We start from the raw sequence: 18832 nt of genomic DNA, 5'->3' as shown, positions 1-18832 counted from the left end.
CAACACACTCGAAAGGAGCAACACTAGACGGGATAGTTTTGAGAAACAAGAATGTCTCAATCCATTCAGTTGTTCCATGCGACTGTTCAGATCACCATGCCATAACCTTCCTGATACCCACCTTGAAAAGGAACAAGACCACGCAACATATTAAACTCAAAAAGAGGACCCGGGACACTAAAGACTAAAATAGTGAGCTACTGGTAGAAAGTTGTGAGAAGAAACTGAATCCGCCTAACAATCTGCAGAATGTGAATGAGCTAACGGATCACTACAATATATCAGTAACAAATATAGTTAACTCTACCATGCCACTAAAACTGAAAAGAGTCACATAAGAGGATAAAAATCCATGGTTTAATGGGACGCTGAACGAAGAGAGACGGAAACTAAGACCAGCTGAAAGAAAATGGAGACAGCACCCATCATCCCCTGAGCTGAAATCGCTCAGAAAAATCAGAAACGAATACAACAAAAAGATCCTCAATTCCAAAAAAGAATTTATTAGATCGGAACTAAATAATGCGAAAACAGACCATGGAAACTATTCGAGATATTAAAGCAGCAATCCAACAAGTTGGACAATTCTGCCCAAGAAACCACTAAAACTCATCTGAGTTGTGAAGAATTCTCAACTTTCTTCACCGATAAGGCCAACACTCTTGAAAGAGAGCTCAGGTCTGCAGCTGACAACATGCCCAACCAAACACAAATACTGAACAAAACCACCTTGACAATCGACCATGAGAGGGCAAAGAACAAAGCACAGTGGGATACCTTCAAGCTATACGACCAGATTACCATCGCCAAAATCCTCTCGGATATCAAACCTAATAACCACTATAATGACCCACTCCCCTATAAATGTCTACAAAAAATCAGCCATATTGTCATTCCAATATGGACTAGAATAATAAATGCCTCACTATCTCAAGGGATCCTTCCGGAATGCCTAAAAACAGGTCAAGTCATCCCCATCATCAAAAAACCTACAGCGGACCCAGCAGATCCTTATAACTTTCACCCAGTTACCAATATTTCATTACTTGCCAAATTAATTGAGAAATGTGTGCAAAATCAACGGAGCCAACACATCGCTAATTTCCTGCTACTGGACGACTGCCAGTCGGGATTCAGAACAAGCCACAGCACAGAAACAGTGATCCTACATATTGTCGATGATGCGTTACAGACCTTAGATCGCAATCAAACATGTCTACTAGTCCTTCTCGACCTGTCGTCTGCGTTCGACACGGTAAATCATGGAAAATTACTAGCCAGGCTTCATGACAGGATGGGACTGTCAGGAAATGTGCTGATATGGTTTGAATCCTTCCTTCAGAATAGAACGCAAAGATTTCTGGTCAACCAGACGCTACACTATCTCCATCACTTTTCAACCTTTATGTCGAACCCCTTACAGAAATTCTCTGAGACGCAAACATATCCTATCACATGTACGCAGACGACACGTAGATCTATATAAAAATCACATCCCTGGAAGACATCAAGGTAATGAATGAGGCACTAAAAGTGTCACTTTGCTGGCTAACTACCAATCATCTGAAACTAAATGCACAAAAAATAGAATTCCTATTAATTTCACCACCAAAGAACTACACAGAAGTGCAGGAGTGGACCAAACTGATCACAGCACTAAACTGCACCCCTAATATAGTGGATTCAGCGAAAACGCTAGGAATCACACTAGATAAGAACCTAGACATGAAAGTCCACATCAAATCAATGCCGAAAAGTGCCTGTTTTCACCTGAAATACATTAGGAGAGTGAAACCATTCTTTTCTATGGCGGATCTCAAACTGGCAGTACAATCATTAGTTATCTCAAGGATTGAATATGGATGCACGACCTTAGCAGGTCTACCAAAAATTTCTACAGCTCCACTAAAAGCATGCCTCGATGCAGCTGCAAGACTCATCACCGAGCGAGGAAATGCGATCATATCTCCCCACACCTGAAATCGTTAAACTGGCTACCGTACGAAGCCAGAATCCAACTGAAGATGGCATGTATCACCCACAAAGCGCTCAATTACAAAACACCAAGATACCTGGCCCAGACGATTGAGCTATCTGGAGGCTGAAGACCAGCCAGGAGTGCCAAGGAGCTGCTGCTGAGACCTCCCATGTTCCCGAAGAAGAAAACGTATAACGGAGCATTCTCCGGAGCCGTCCCCCGAATTTGGAACTCCCTCCCCGGCAACATTCAAGAGGGAAGCTAAGATCTTCCTAATGAGTAAGTTCCTCAAATAGGCAAGACAGGACATCACCACCACCGGGACATGGATGTTTCTAAAACAGAACAACAAATGGAAGTGAAGAGAAAGTCACATGCTATATAGGGGATAACATGTGTCGATACTATACTAATCCAGATTTATGGATGTAGATTGCACGGAAAAGGGCAATTCAGAACTATTGGTACTGGAGTCACAATACACCTGATACAGTACAGTAGACAAGTCCAACAACTTTCATTGAAACCTTTAAGATAGACATTTACAGGATTTATACAGATATATGTCATTTCTGAACCTACCTCATACCTTGTGAAACGTTTAATGTATAGCTTTATATCAAACCTACCTCATACCATTGAATTGCCATGCCACATAAGATGTATATCGAACCGACCTCATGTAAATGTGAAGCGCTCTGATACCCAAGGGTCGCGTTCGCGCTCTGATACTCAAGGGTCACGTTCGCGCTCTGATACCCAAGGGTCACGTTCGCGCTGTATAAAACTCTCTAAATAAAAATAAATTAAATAAATAAACAAAAGACCATGCACAGCAGGCAGGGAGTTAGTGGCAGAACAATGGCCATGGGGAGCAAAAGGCAGGGGAAAGGAGCACGCACAAAGGACCACAGAGGGCAGAAGTGAGGGATGTGGGTTAGACACAGACAAGAGAGGACTTAGGAAGGGAAAAGAGCTTCACGATAGACCAAGGCGGAGCAGTTGCAGCACAACAGAGCATGGAGGACAGAAGGGAGTGGTAGCAAAATGGACCATGGAGGGCATGACAGAGAGGATAGGGGCATGTAACCTGGACAGTGGAAGGTAGGGTGGAGGGGACGGGCACAGGTGGCAGACATCTGACCATGCTGGGCAGGTGGAGGGGCAGTGGCAAGTTCATGGAACATGGTGGGCAAAAGGGGGAGAGAAGGGTCATGCACACAGATATCTGAGGACAAGAGGTAGAAGGGTAGGAGCAGCAAGCTAAGCAGCAGGGCAGTGATGGGGTATAGACTCAGGCAATGAGGGCAGGAGGAGTGGGCAGGGACATCAAGCTAACTGGAGGGCAGTGATGGGGTATAGACTCAGGCAATGAGGGCAGGAGGAGTGGGCAGGGACATCAGCAGTGGCAACACATCAAACCATGCCGGAGCATGGATTCCGATAACACAGGGCAGGGAGGAGCTGGGTAGGGACAGCAAGCTAACTGTGCAGGGCAGGCGGGTAGGGCAGTGGCAGAACATCTGGACTAGAATAAGGAGGCAGGGGGATAGACTTGAATGGAGGGGAAGGAGCAGGGAGGCAGAGGAAGCAGGCTTGGACAGGGGCTTTACAACGGGTAAATCCAAGCCAGGCCTTGCTTCCATCCACCACTGTGGATTGCAATGGACATTGTACTTTACATAAAAAAAATACAATTCCACTGAAAAAAATAAAGGTTAATCTGGTGGTATAGTTAGGAGTTGTAAGAATATCTAACTTCACATCCTCGTCAGGCACTGCTAGTTGCTGGTTGTATGATGGAACAACAAGTTCCTCAAACCCCCATACCTAAACAACGCGGTTTGTATAATGACAGCGTCTTAAACATTCATTGCTCTACCTTGCATGCCTTCACCCCAAATTTTATGTGATAATGACATGCATGGTAGAGGGGCATGCGTGGCTAAGGTTACCATCCCTTACTCCTTCCCTGAGACCTGAAAACGACCGCGCCCTCCCCTAAACCCTAAAAACGACCCCATCCACCTCCCTGAGCCCTAAAAACAACCCCTTAAAAAATCACCCCATACCTTCCACGCCTAAAAAGTACCCTGAACCCCCAACCCCTAAAAACTACCCCAACCCCCACCCCTAAAAACAAGCCTGAATCCCCCACCCCTAGAAATTACCCTAAAAACCCACACCCCTAGAAACTACCCCGAACTACCCTCCACCTCTGTAAACTACCCTGAACCAACATCCCTAAAAAACTACACCAAACCCCCACCACCCCTAAAAACGACCCTGAACCCCCGCCACCCCATAAAACTACCCCGAACCCCCATCCCTAAAACCTACTCTGAACTCCCACCCCTAAAAACCACACCAACCCCCCACCCCTGAACACAAACCAGAACCCCTGCCATCCCCTAAAACTATCCTGAACTCCACCACCCCATAAAACTACCCCGAACACCCATCCCTAAACACTACCCTGAAACCCCACCCATAAAAACTACCCCAAACCTCCACCCCTGAAAACAAACCCGAACCCACACCACCCCATAAAACTGCCACAACGCCCACCGTCAAGACATGGCCCCAGCCCCAGCCCCCACTTACCTTTCTGTTTCCGCTTCCCGACGCTCCTCTTTCCCTGCCCATTCCGAGCAGCGCCTTTGCCTTAACCATGGTTAAGGCAAAGTTGTTGTTCGGGCAAGCGCGGTTAAGCTTGCGGGACTTTGGAACTCGTGGCTTCGGCCTTGTTGTTCCGGATGTTTCTCCTGATTACCCCACACATTACATCACTCATACCACTTTTCATGACATCATTGATAATATCACTGCAACATTTGCTGAAAAATTCTTAATGAGAAACCTGTGCATGGCGGGGGGTGCATAACCGTATTTTTATGAATGATATCAAGAGACCAATAAAAAATGTAAACTTTAAACTAATGTGTTTCTCGCAAGCACCTCAAAACTATTGCTTGTAACATCAGTCCTACGTACCCATCCTTAGCGGTTCTTGCAACATCCTGTCCTGGGGTGGAAATTGAGGATCATATTCTTCAGTATCAGAGTTGTCAGTAACAGATTCCACTCGCTCTCCATCTCTTATTGCTAAATTGTGCAACCCAAGGGGCTATTGTTTTTCTCTCCAACTCGTTTGTAGACAGCAGCTCTTCCGTTTCAGCACCTCCCTTCCCTGCTTGTGTTTGCTTCAGAGTCTAATTATATCCCCTGTCAACAAAAAAGAATTACTTTATTCGGTATAGAAACGATACCATACAAAGTGCATTATTAATAAAAAAAGAAAGGCATTACAACCGCTGAAAGTTACGTAATAAAATAAAGAAAGATATGAACATTCACAGTAAAATTGTTTCATGTCTTAAAAGTCATATTAAAAACGATTTATACAATAAAAAAAAGAATCCTGGACAATATTGGTGCAGCCAACCCTTCTGTCACCAAGGAGGATCATAGACAGTTACTCGTCGCCTCCAGTGTTCCTTAGTCCCACCGCCGATCTTTACCGTGCTGAACAGCGTTAGGGGATCTGATGACAGTTTCAGAAACAGTAGTGCCACCTTTGCCTGGTTGAATCTGTTCTGCCTTAAAATAGCTTTTAAAAACATTGTCCTTGGGTACGTATAGAAGGGGCATATTAAAACGAAATAAAGAGTGTCCTGCGGAGACCACTGGTCGCAGCCACACGGACCCTTTATCTCGATATCTGATGTGTACCCTGCTGGAACTGATCAAATGTGACGCAGGAGATTCAGCGTGAATCTGGTCATTAAGAATCTGTCATGTTTGTTGTACGTGTGGGACAGGTAAAATCCATTCCTGGAGTTGATTTAGTTAGCGCGTGGGCTCTCACCGAGGATTTAATCAGTTCTCTGTCCTCCCTTTCATTTGCTGTTTGCCTTAAGAATTCCATCTTTATGATGCCCTTGTCTTTAGGCGTGAGTTTAGTGGGTTCATCAAAATACTTCACATAGGCCAACCCTTTCAAGGTTTCCCTTACATATTTGAGCCGAGGTATCATTCGTCCCCTATCCAGGGCAATGCAGTCCATTAGTATTTGTCTACTTAATGTGGCTTCAGGGCACGTCCATATTTTAATCCAACAGGTTATGGGTCGGAGTCTAAGCCTGTTGCTAATATTGGTGAGGCCTAACTCCTCATGGACGATATGGGAAGGCGTGCTTTGTGGTACCTGCAGAATCATTCTCAGGAATTTCTTTTCCTCATTTTGAATCAGTGTGGTATCTCTAAAACCCCATACCTCACTTCCATACAAGGTCCTAGCACAGCATACAGAGCTATACAATTGTATTATATCAATCGGTGACCAGAGGCCTAGTCTTTTTGCAAAATTCATAATTGAGCCCACCGAGCTGATTTGTGAGCTACATTGATCATTAATCAATGTTTTAAAACTAAGGTGCTTACCAAAAGAAATCCCTTAATAATGTAATACCTGCACTTTTTCTAATTTGTGAGACCCAATTGTAAAGATAAAATTCTTAGATGGTCTTTTCCCTGTTTGCGTTACGTATGATTTAGTGAGGTTGGGTGTTAGATCTAGATCCTCCATGAAGCTGACAAAACCATCAATAAGGGACTGTAATCCTCGAGCGGTTCGGGCCAGGAGTACCGCGTCTTCTACGTACAGTAGGACCGGTATACCTCTCCTATCTATACGTGGACAGTCCACCCCTAGATCTCCGAGCGCTTTGTCCAGGGCATTTATATATAATGTGAATAGAAAAGGCGCCAGGATACATCCCTGCCTCACACCTCTTGAGCAAGGGAAATGATTAGTTGTATTCCCCTCTTCATTGAATCTGACCTGTGCCGCGGTGTTCTGGTGGAGCACTCTCAAAATATTTATCAGGCCTAGGTCAACACCAAGCAGCCCTAGAGATTCCTACAGTTTCCCCCGGTTGACCCGGTCGAAGGCTGCCGTCAGGTCCATAAAGGCCAAGTACACCGTCCCCTCACTTGACACAGTGTACTTGGCCACTAGGTGGTATAGATTAAGGCATTGGTCCGTTGTGGATCGGCCATTTCTAAACCCATACTGGGTACCCGAGATAATATCATGTTCCTCCGCCCAATCTGTCAACCAATTGAGGATGGCCCTTCCCAGGACTTTCACTGTTACATCTATTAACGAGATCGGGCGGTAACATTGTGGATCGCTCCTGTTTCCCTTTTTGAAAATCGGGACTATGGTGGCCATGGGCCATGGACCATGACCTGGGCATCCCTGATTCCACTGCTGTATTGAGCACTCTTGTGAGTATAGGGGCCCAAAGGTCTACCTGGCTCTTAAAAAGGTCTGGCGGGATCCTGTCGGGGCCTGGGGCCTTATTTCGTGTCTGCCCGTCTATTCCTGACTTGATCTCTCCCAGGGAAAAGCTTATCTGCGTGCTGTTTACATTTCCTGCATCTGGTACTATTAAATCTTCCAAGCCACCGTAGTTATACAGGCCTTTAAAGTGCTCCTTCCAAGAGTCCGGGAGAATATGACAGGCCACCTTCGATTTATTCGATTCCTGGAAGCAAGGATCGTTAATCACTCTCCAGAATTCATTCATATCCCTGCGCTCTGCTGCATCTTTTAGTGTCTCTAATCTGCCTGGTTCTGTAGCCTGGTTTTACGTTGTTTAATGGCCCTTTCATAGTGTGCCCTACAGTCAACCACCTTACTCTTATCTTTTGGGACGGTTTTAAGTGCTAGCTTCAGTTCTCTCTGTGCCAAGCTGCATCCGTGGTCAAACCATCTAGGGTGCATTGGGTCATGGTTCATCTTTTTGCCCCTCAATAGCCCGTCGATGTGTTGCGCTGTGCTCTCAAATGCGCTGATCAGGTCATTCCCCTCCACTGCTGGGTCTAGGCATTTCCAAATCTGGATTTCAGACTTGGCGAGTAGCGTTCTATAAAACGCTTCCCCATCTCAATCTCCTGCCCTGATCAGTGGCCCATTTCAGGAAGGGGCACTGATGGCAGTTGAAATCGCCCACTATTATCAGCTGAGAGGGTGTATCCCCTGCCTCCTGTATGCCAGCCAGCCTGTCGTCTAGCTCACACAATGTTAGCGTGGTTTGTCCCGCCACTATTGCGTTATAGAAATTAATAAAAATTAATTTTAGTCCCTTCTTGCAGTACCTAATTCCCTGCATGAATTCCGAGTCCCAACCCAAGTCTTCCCAGGTTCCTTGCATTGCCAAGTCCACATAAATGCTTAGGCCGCCCTTAGCATGCCCCATGGTTGTTTTGCGTGACGGGACAAAAAACATTTTGTATCCATCTAGGTGAGGGGCACTGATTTTAGTTTCCCAGGTTTCCTGAAGGCAGATGATGTGAAATTTTCTGATAAAATGTTTAACCATTCTTTATTTTGTATTTTGGCCGATAATCCTGCAATATTCCATGAGACCGCTCTAATCTCACTGGTTGTAAGATTATTCTGTGCTATTCCCCGTGGTGCCCTTCCCTAGTATTAAAGGCGTCTCCAGCCGTCTTACAAGCTGTTCATTGCCCTCCCTCGACTGTACCCCATGCACTTCCAAGGAGGTTGGGTTACTTGGCTCTGTTGTGCGTACCATTCCTTTTACTACAGTCCTGAGGGGGCTCTCCTGTATTATAGCGTCTTCAGATCCCTCCCCTGCTCCCAGTCAATCTAATTCATACAGTATGAATGCACTAGCAAGTGGGACGTATCTGTTGGTTACTGGTTTGGGCCAATTCTCCCATCCTGGAACATTCATGAACCGCCTGTGGCCTACATTGCCTGCCTCTCTGACTGTGTCCCTGTAAAAAAAACTCACGGGCAGCATTTTAATGCAGGATACACCGTCTGCCTCATGAGGGCCCCACTGCCGGGAGAAGAGCAGGTCCCTAACTAACTCTGGATGTCTAAGGTTTGCGATTACACAATCTCCTGTGAACTACTTCTTACTAGCTCCTTTCCATGCCACCCTCCTTGCCATGAGAATGTGCCTGTGATGGAATGTGCTCACATTCGTATTTTTAGCCATCCAATGTGCTGCCTTATTAATCAGGGTTCTTGTTGTTTCTTCTCTATCCTGGCTACATGCTGGGACCCCTGTCAATACTATAGTGTAGTGACAGGATGCCGGCGGTAAGTCGAGGGTCTGGAGACCCTGCCTGCTGCGTACATGGTCAGTTGAGTTTATGTTTGGGACAATTGGCAGTCTCCTTTCTTCCCTCGTTATGTGTGGTGGCTGTAGAGGGGTTGGGGGTATTACTTGGCCCCAAACTTATTGGGCTCCTGATGTTTGCCCTTAGTCCCTCCTTGGCTACCTCTTTCCCGCCTGTAGGCTTATCAACATGAGAGTTTCCCTCCGCTATTCCCTTATTGGTGCTAGCTGGCTCCGGGCAATGCAGGGACCCTGTCCACTCATCCGCCGCCCGTGCACTAATCACGGTTGGTTGTCCCCTATCTTACTCAAATATCCTGCATATTTTCCCTTCTAATCTGTTTATTTCTTCAAGCACCGGCCCTAGGTGTGCGATTAAAAGCAATTCCAGCTTTGACTCTAGCGCCATAGCAATTCCCTGGGACCAATCCACTCCTCTACAAATTGGGCAACTTTGACACACTGTGCTCACGGTTCCACCCTCCACATCTTTGTTAATCTTATCACCCCCTTTCCGTTTAGATATGGTTTTGGGTCTTGTTGTATGTGACCCGCCCTTAGCTGGGTTACCAGTAGGCTTAGTGACAACTGATGGGGTGACTAAAGGGGCAGAATTTGTGGTGAGTAGAGACTTTTTGGAGCGTGTGACCACTTCCCTAACTGACCCTTGTGAGGGATCTGTTATTAGGGCTGTCCCTTCCCCCAATCCACTCACCTCCACTAACCCTGGGGGGATAGCCGCGTGCCCTTTTCTTTCACCTATAGGGGTTTGTGCTAGGTTTAAATCAATTCCGATCCGCTCATTTGGTTTGGCTAACTCGCCAACCCCTTGTACTAGTGGGTTGGTATGAACTTGTGCCTTAGTGCAGTGAATGGGTGTAGTGTGCACAGGGTTAGCCTGGTCTAAGGGAGTGTCGACTCAGGGAGATGAGCACGTCGCTATTTTGCCCATACAGGATCATTTCCGTGCGATTAGTGTGTCCAGTGACAGTCTCTTTTCAGTCAGCTGTATTTCGTGTGTTAGAAGGGACTCTCCTCTTGAAATAAAAGCGTCCAGGGTCCCCTTCACTCCTCTCCCCACCCTAGTCTGTGTGGGCTTACATTTCGCCATGAACAGGACTGGAAAGTGTCCCTGCTTTACTAACAACGATGATAAACAGTACCTTTGAAGAACTCTGGACAGTCAATAATCGTTGATTATGCTTCCAGGATCTGCTAGATGTCTGTCTCCCCTGGAGTTTTGACAACAATAGGAAAATCCGGTGGTAGGCCTTAAGGGGTTGGCCTCCTCTGGCCTCTGATGGCCACAGATGGCCAGCCCTTTGCCCGGGCTTAGCCCGGCGCTACCCGCGCTTGTCCCGCAACGCGGGGGCTCTCCTGGATTTCTATGCGCCTCCGGGCGCGGAACAGGCGTGTGCGGCTTTCTGCCGCTGGGGACACTGGGTAATGTAGTCCCCCCCCCCCCCTCACTGCGGCCGCGCCGAGATTTCAAGAGGCTGCGGCGGGGGGAGACCGGCGTTAGGGGCAAGGTGCGTGGCGCTATCCGCAGGGAGCCAGGAGCTACCAGGAACCACAGCAAAGAAACAGGTCAGTCCAAAGATTAAGTTTGATCCCCTTTCTCTCCTGCTGTTCGTTGATTAAACTATCTTGTCTGTATCTACATGTGATTTCAATGTCACCTATAATTGTAAATATATTTAGGAACGTGTAAATCAATCAATCAATCGTTCAAGCAAACAAGATCTGTAGAGCACAGCTAATCACCCGCGAGGATATCCAGGTGCTGAGATCTGCTCTTGCGGGTGGATCATCTTGTATTGGCATCTTTTCTGGATGGGGAGCCAGTAGAGGTCTTGAGGTGGGGGGGTGATGTCGGTCCTTTTTGGAAGGTCGAAGATGAGTCTGGCTGCTGCTTTCTGAATGGCCTGCAGTCTTTTCTAGAGCTGATTGGTAATTCCGACGTAGAGTGTGTTGCCCTAATCCAGCAGGCTGGTGACAAGGGCTTGGGTAATGGTGTTGATGGGGAGCAATTTGAAGATTGTCTGGAGCATGCTGCGACTGAGGGAGCAAGCGAACGAGACAGCATTGATCTAGCTTTTCATGCTGGGCTTGCTGTTAAGGATGATGCCAGGGTTGCAGGCGTGGCCTACAGTAGTGGGTGATGATCCTGATTTAAAGGGCCACCATGCGTTGCACCATGGGGAGGTGTTGTTCCCAAAGATCAGCACCTCTGCTTTGTCAGTGTTGAGTTTCAGGCAGTTATTTCTCATCCAGTCGGCATCGCTTGTCATGCATCTTTGGAAGTTGACTCTAGTTGTGGAGGGATCTTTGGGTAGTGAGAGGATCAGCTGGGTGTCGTCAGCATAGGATTTGATGTTTAGTCCATGGGTTCTGATGATGTTGGCCAGGGGGGTCATGTAGGTGTTTAAAAGTGTGAGGCTGAGGAATGAACCTTGAACGGCACCGCAGATGATGAACTTAGGTTCCGAGGTGAAAGGAGGTAGGCGGATTCTCAGGGTTCTCCCAGAGAACAAGGAGGCGATCCATTTGATGACGTCACCTTGGATTCCTATGTGTTGAAGTCTCTTGATAAGGGTGTGATTGGATACGGTGGAATGCTGCAGATAAGATGAGGAGCATCAGAGTTGCAGTTTTTCCGTGGTCGAGAAGGATTCTGACGTTGTCTGTGGCAGTGATCAGGGTGGTTTCAGTGCTGTGGTTCATGCAGAATCTGCATTGGGAGGTGTCCGTCAGGCTGTTGTTCTCCAGGTGTTCGGTAAGTTGATCGTTGATGGCTGTTTTGAGAACTTTGGCTGGCAAAGGGAACAAGGAGATTGGGCTGTAGTTCTTGAGCTCGTTGGGGTCAGCGGATGTTTTCTTGAGAAGGGGTTTGACCTTTGTGTGCTATCAGTCTCTGGGGAAGGAGGCTGTGGTGATGGATATGTTGAGGATGGAGGTGAGCTCGCTGCTGATTTCCTTGCTTCTGCGGTTAAACATATGGTCCATGGGTGATCCTAAGTGGATGGAGTTCATGATTGCTGTGGTGTTCTCAGTGGAGAGCTGTTCCCAGGTGAGAAAGTGGTTGGGGTTTGTATATGTGGGAGTGATGAAGCTGTAAAGGTCGCTAGGTTGGGGTTTGATATTTTGTAAATGACGGAGATCTTGTTGTGGAAGAAGTTAGACATGGTGTCGCAGAGTTCCTGGGAAGGGTTGATGGTGTTTTATGTGGCTGAGGAGTTGGAGAATTGCTAAAAAATAAATATACTTTTTAAAATGTTATAATTTTTAAACATACATAGCTTACCAAGTGAACAGCCCTCGTAAAATTCTCTTGTTACTAAGCGTTCATACAGTTCCCAGTGACCAGGAATATAGGAGTCATGTGTGCTACCGTGAAACTGTGTCACTGTCGTCACTGTCACATGCTGAAGCTTCAGCAATGGTAGAATATGATGATTACCACTGAATTATTTTTCTTGCTATGAATATTTTTGTGAGGCCTGAGGTTGTACTTAGCTTTTATATTCCATATTTTAAGGGGTAGTGTTTTTCAAAGTAGAAACATTTTCTTATTTAATTCTGGAGATTTTAAATCCTAGAAAAATAGCTATTTGACAGATTTGTGGCATGCATTCTTATGTGAACGAACTACAATTGAAAGCATTAGGATTCTTTAAAAGCTAATGTTAAAAGGTTTGGTATGTTATGTATACTCAGTTCTCCATGTTCAGTGTATACCTTTAGTCATGTCATATCTCTTTATATCCTACAGAGAAAAGATGCAGGAACAAAATACGTAGGAGATGAAGAATCAAGGACATAATCAAATACTCTTTGTGAGTGAAAGGCTCCCAGTGTCAATAAACAGTTGATTTGAGACGGGAACCCAAACTTCAGCAGATGTAACACAGCAAGAAACAGTCAAGATATATTCAGTGGATAGCAGAATCTGACCTTAATGGCTTTATGTGATGGGAAAACAGCTGTACTTCATTCTACCCATTAACACACTCACTAAAGGAACATTCGATGAACCATCCCTGTGACAAGGTATCCTTCTTATAGACTCCTCAATGTTCTCCTCTGTTTCAGAAACATCTAAAAAATGTGAAAATAAACTGATCAATCACTAAACATAGCTATCTCGCCTGTGCAAAAACGTACCCAATTTGGAGATGCCAACACTGAGAGAAAAAGTAATGTGCAATGAGTATAGGAAGAGCTTCAGTTATCCATCAAACCCGAGGAGCCATCCGCAAATACTCATCCAGTGAATGTCGGGACTGTCTTTAGAAGGCAACCTTAAGGACCCATCAGTGCCTGCCCAGAGGTAACAAACCACTAAGGTGCAATAAATGCGGTCTTTACTATGAAAATCTAAAGAATTATCAACGAGTGCACACAGGTGAAAAAAAATATATATGCAGTGAATTTGAGGATTGCTTCGATAATGCATTCATTAAATGGATAGATTAGAGAAAACACATTGGAGAAAACAAAAACATAAATGCAGTGAATGTGGGAGTAATTTAATATGTCATTAAACCTAAAGAGCCATCTCCATGACACATACAGAAACAAAACCATCCAAGTGAAGTGAATGTGGGTAGAGCTTTACTTACTCATATCACCAAAAAAAATCAGACAGACTCAGAAGAACAAGCATACAAACAGAGTGAATGTAGGGAGAGCTTCAATATGTCATCAATCCTAAACAGCCATCTGCAAACACACACAGGAGAAAAACCATACAAATGCACTGAATGTGGGAAGAGCTTTAATCGTTCATCAATCCTAAAAGACCATCAACTAACACACACAGGAGAAAAACCCTTCATGTGCAGTGAATGTGGGAAGACCTTTAATCGTTCATCAAACCTAAAGAACCATCAGCGAACACACACAGGTGTGAAACCATTCAGGTGCAGTGAATGTGGAAAGGAATTTGGTCGGTCATCAACCCTAAAATGTCATCAGCGAACACACACAGGAGAAAATCCATACACCTGCAGTGAATGTGGAAAGACCTTTAATCAGCTATCAAACCTAAAGACCCACCAACGGTCACACACTGGTGAAAAGCCATACTCGTGCAGCGACTGTACGAAGAGCTTTAATCAATTATGGTACCTAAAAATTCACCAGAGATCACATACAGGAGACAATCCATACATATGTCGTGAATGTGGGGATACCTTTAATCGCGCATCAGCCCTAAAAATTCATAAGCGAACACACACAGGCGAAAAACCATATGCATGCTGTAAATGTGGGAAGAGCTTTAGTATCTCATCAACACTAAAATATCATCAGCAAGCATGCGCACGGAAAAAACTACACACCTGCAGCGAATGCGAGACGAGCTTTAATCGATTATCACACCTAAAAATTCACCTCCGAACGCACTCTGGAGACAAAACATACTTTTGTAGTGAATGTGGAATTAGCTTTAACCGCTTATCAACGCTAAAGATCCATCAGCGAACACACACAGGAGAAAAACTGCACCCGTGCAGTGAATGTGGGGCGTGTTTCAATCACTCATCCACCTTGAAGACTCATCAGCAAACACATGAAGTAAAGATTTCACACAGATCATCAACTTAAAAGAAGCCTACAGCATGAAAGAACTCGGCCAGGAAGGAGTACATCTATACATAGGAACAAAGGTAAAGAATTTTGGAGAAAAATGCAATTAAGTCTGAAGAGTTTTTTAAGTCGGTAACAAACAGTAAGTTATAGACTTACCACACCTATTTTATGCTCTATGTACAGAATCACAGATAATAACAAGTAAACCAATTGTCTCAGAAAAAACATACATTGCTGTAGGATCATCATTTAACATGCAAAAGTTAATTTCTAGATTGTACTTTCCAAGAGCAAAAAGTGAGGTAGACCTAAGTGAATCTGACTGCACCTATCTGTCAATAAGAATTCTCCTACATACTTACACTCAATGATACCCTTACATACTAAACTAAGAGCAGCAAAATATAGACTAACTCTTCTTCTTTTATCAAACCTGAATAAACATTTGCAAAATGAAAGGCATAAGAGGCAGCTCTTTAATCCAAGAAGAAAAAGAGGTACCAGAAACAACAACACAGTAAAAGCACCTGTTCAAGAAACATGACTAATACAAATAAAATGTTGAGGAGGGCAGAAATCCAGCAAAAAAAACTGAAATGTTACCTCTGCAGTGTTTGATACTGTTCTTTGACAATTCTTTAAGTAAAAATGTCTTAATAGAGTGTGTTACTTGGTTCCGATTGCTCAGCGGTTCCTATAGTCCATGTCTTCAGAAACACAGATATAGCGGTAGAATCCGACACTGATGAGACTTAGCACCAGACACAATTCTCTCGAGATGCCTCGTCAGTGTCTGACCTTCAGAGCGTCTCTGATGAGGTGGCTGTGGGTGCACAGTAACTATCTGCAACTTAACTGCTCCAAATTAGAGCTTATTGTCTTTAGGGTCAAATGTTGCTGTAATCTATCATCCGTTACACCTCTGTCCATATTTGAGCAGCAGTTTCCTGTCACTGAATGGGTGAAATTTGAAGTTTCACCTTTGAAGCCGACCTCTCTCTGAGTCCTGAGGTAGACTCGCTCATGTGTAGCTGTTTCTACCAACTACAGCCGCATGTTTTAAAAAGCATCAGGCCTCGGCTACAAGATATACATTGAGCATAAGTGGTGGAACACCTATCAACAGCAATTCACTCTATACAGGTCTTTTGGCATCAAATTCATCCTATACTGCAAGTCTAAAAGGAGGGCATTCACACATCCCAGGGCTAAGCATGCCCTTCACTGGCTCTCTGTGAGGGTTCACATTCCTTCCAAGATTGGCAGCATGTCTCAAAAAGTACTTATTCTTGGTAGCATGAGGCCTATCAGAAGTGGATGCATTTGTAGAGCACTCAGAAATCCCACTTGGACAGTAAACAGGCAAACAGTTGGCTGTGCAGAAAGGAACACAAACCACAGATGCCGGTGACACCTGCCCTGCATTCTTCCCACAAGATGGTTTACTATCTGCAAAGAACAATCAGATACATCAGGTGAATGCAGAGTTTGATGTGCGTAGTGCTAAACAGCATAATACCTTGTCCTCGCCTCATCCATTTCAAGTTGTGTAAGCATTACAGGATTATAACACTGTACATTAAATGGGTCCACGGCCAGCCACGGGTACAGAGCACAAAGACGTTATAATAACAAGGCTCACATCGATCTCAGCCTTTAGAAAGGTTGTTGTGTCAACAGCAGACACTGTTAAAGGAGAAACTCACAACTATGCATATGACTTTAGCAGTGTGGGGTCTCAGCGCGCACTGCTCTGTGCACTGAAAGAAACAAGAAAACAACTACCTGGAGAGTAAACTGTGGAACACAGCAACACAAATTGTTCCAGTCGTCTTAGGTACAGCCGGATTAATCAAGAAAAGCTGCATGGCCAATAAACAACAAACTACACAGAGGTTATCTTTGCCACAGTGCAAGGATTATAAATAACAATCTGAGGTTATATTATCCAAACATACTGTGACTTTGGAATGAGTACATTTTTGCCAATATGTGTATTCAAACCTCACTTGGAGACACTGACACAGGAGATAAGAAGACATAAATAATGTTTAAGTACTGGTACTTCCTGGAAACATTGTACTATGTTTGAGAGACAAAATCACGGCTTGGTGAAAACATGAGCACCCCACATCCAGTGTAAGACGTGCCCAGCGCTAGCTCTGACCCAGGGTGGCGGCATCAGAGCCAACCCTTAGATCAGGAACATTCAGGAGGTCTTCATGACTGTCACCAAAATTTCAAGTCCAGAGTCACCAAATCCATTGTACATCTGATGACGCCACTGGCCTTTTTCATGTGGTGGCAATGTCCATCTACAGACGCAGACTCTAACATCTACATGCTATGACACGTCTACATCTACGAGTCCCAGCTCTACATGTTCTGATGCTCGCCGAAATCTTCTTTTCACCCAGTTTCCATTCATCAGTGGCACATCATATGAAATGTCATCCATGACTGGGAGGGAAGAGTTGGTGTCAGCTTGAAACAGTCTTAACGGACTTGAACTGGATCATTCAAAAAAACAATGTTTTACTCTAGAACCTTATAAGTTGAATTGAAAGAGAATTAATTACAATAGATCAGACCAGACACCGCTCGATGTTTTTTGATGCCATTAGTACCGTAGTAGATACTTAATAAGATCTTCATTCTGTTAGATTTGTAGACTTTATTTTGATTAATAATATCTTCTGGTCTACTAATGAAGGCCCAAGGATGTACAAATGTTACAAGGTGCAATGAGTGAGCGTCATACTTTGCCACCTTCAGTGTCCTGCAAGAGTGGCATAGCTTAGTTGATGTGTGTGTACAAAGGTGAGAACAGGCTGCATTTGCTGAGAGTGTTCTTTAAATATGTAGCTTGTACTTGCAATTGTGCTGCCAATGGTTTTGAAAGCAAGCACAACACTTCGCTGCAGTCTCCTGTCCCTCCTTCGTCAAACAAGGTTCGGAGCATCTCCTGGAGGGACGAGGGACCCAGATGTGACTTGAGCGTTTGCATCACTGATGAGGAGAGGACCCTGTGCAGCAAGTTTGAAACACTAAACTGGCTTCAGGGGATAAGAGGAGAGGACATTGGGCCCTGCATCAGTTTAAAGAGACATTGAACATCCACTTCACGTGGTCCACCAGCCAAATCTATGCAGCATGGTCCAATCAGCATCATCATCTTAAAGTCTGCATATTGGATCTGCGAGATTCACAGCTATAAAAGGAGGTGACTCGTGACCTCAATGAGGCTTTATATGCATGGTAGAGACCACCCACCGTGGCCCAAAGACTGTCTATTGTATCGTATTGTAATGTGTTGCAAATCTCATACTGCACTTACTACTCCTATGTGGGGCTCTGAAGCGCTTGTCAGCATGGGTAGCACGCTACACAGTGAGGGTGTGTGGGTGGAAGGGTGTTGTCTTTGTTTTGAACTTATGTGGGGAGTGTTTTCAGCAGCTGGCGAGTCACGAAGGGAACAAGGAGTCTCAAGCATCGCTTAGAAAGTCACATCAGGGACAGAAGTGACTTTATCTGCGGTGTCAGCACTCTCATGTTAACAATCGTTTATTCCTTGAGTTTATGTAACATTTATTGTATATCACCATTGATTTTATAAAAATGCTGTTGTTTAATGAATTATTGTTGCCATCACTGCCAGCAGGTGTGGGAGCTCTGCTGTTTCTACTTGATGTTTCCAACTTGCCAGACTTGGGTTAGGTGTTGATTCCGGAGCACACCTATCCTGTCCAAGACAGATGGTGACTAGGATGGCTGCAGACCAGCTGTGTGATACCTGGTGGAAAAGCAGAATAGAGGGGCAGATAGGACATCTTGCAAGGATTCGCAGAATGGATCTTTCTTGTTTAAGAAACTGACACAGTCTGAGTGTAGTTATGCCCTTTGTTGTGGGCATGCAGAGGGGGCTGGGAGAAGCAGAGGTGCAGGAAACAAGCCGGTTCACTTCAGGCATAAGGACCCTGCTAGATTTTGTGGAAGAAGAATGGGAGCAAGTGCTACATTAAGGAGATTGCAGAGCCATTTCTAGTGAAGTGGTACTGGCAACGCAAAAGCTGCACTCCAGTGAGTCTGCACCTCCAAAAGA

The 18832-nt window shown here is 45.0% G+C and overlaps 1 protein-coding gene across 1 annotated transcript in view; it reads left to right on the top strand.

Moving 5' to 3' along the window:
* The window catches only part of LOC147729427 (uncharacterized), a 326741-nt gene extending 308381 nt beyond the window's left edge, over positions 1-18360 (top strand). Inside the window, exon 7 of the mRNA XM_086959847.1 lies at positions 13707-18360. Within this exon, the coding sequence (XP_086815973.1) occupies positions 13707-14745 (1039 nt within the window). The 3' untranslated portion in view covers positions 14746-18360. The remainder of the gene's footprint in view (positions 1-13706) is intronic.
* The last annotated feature ends 472 nt before the right edge of the window (positions 18361-18832 follow it).

This window comes from Lissotriton vulgaris, chromosome 2_2, assembly GCF_964263255.1.
Source record: "Lissotriton vulgaris chromosome 2_2, aLisVul1.2, whole genome shotgun sequence".
In the NCBI taxonomy this organism is placed as follows: Eukaryota; Metazoa; Chordata; class Amphibia; order Caudata; family Salamandridae; genus Lissotriton; species Lissotriton vulgaris.
This window is presented reverse-complemented; position numbering and strand designations above follow the sequence as displayed.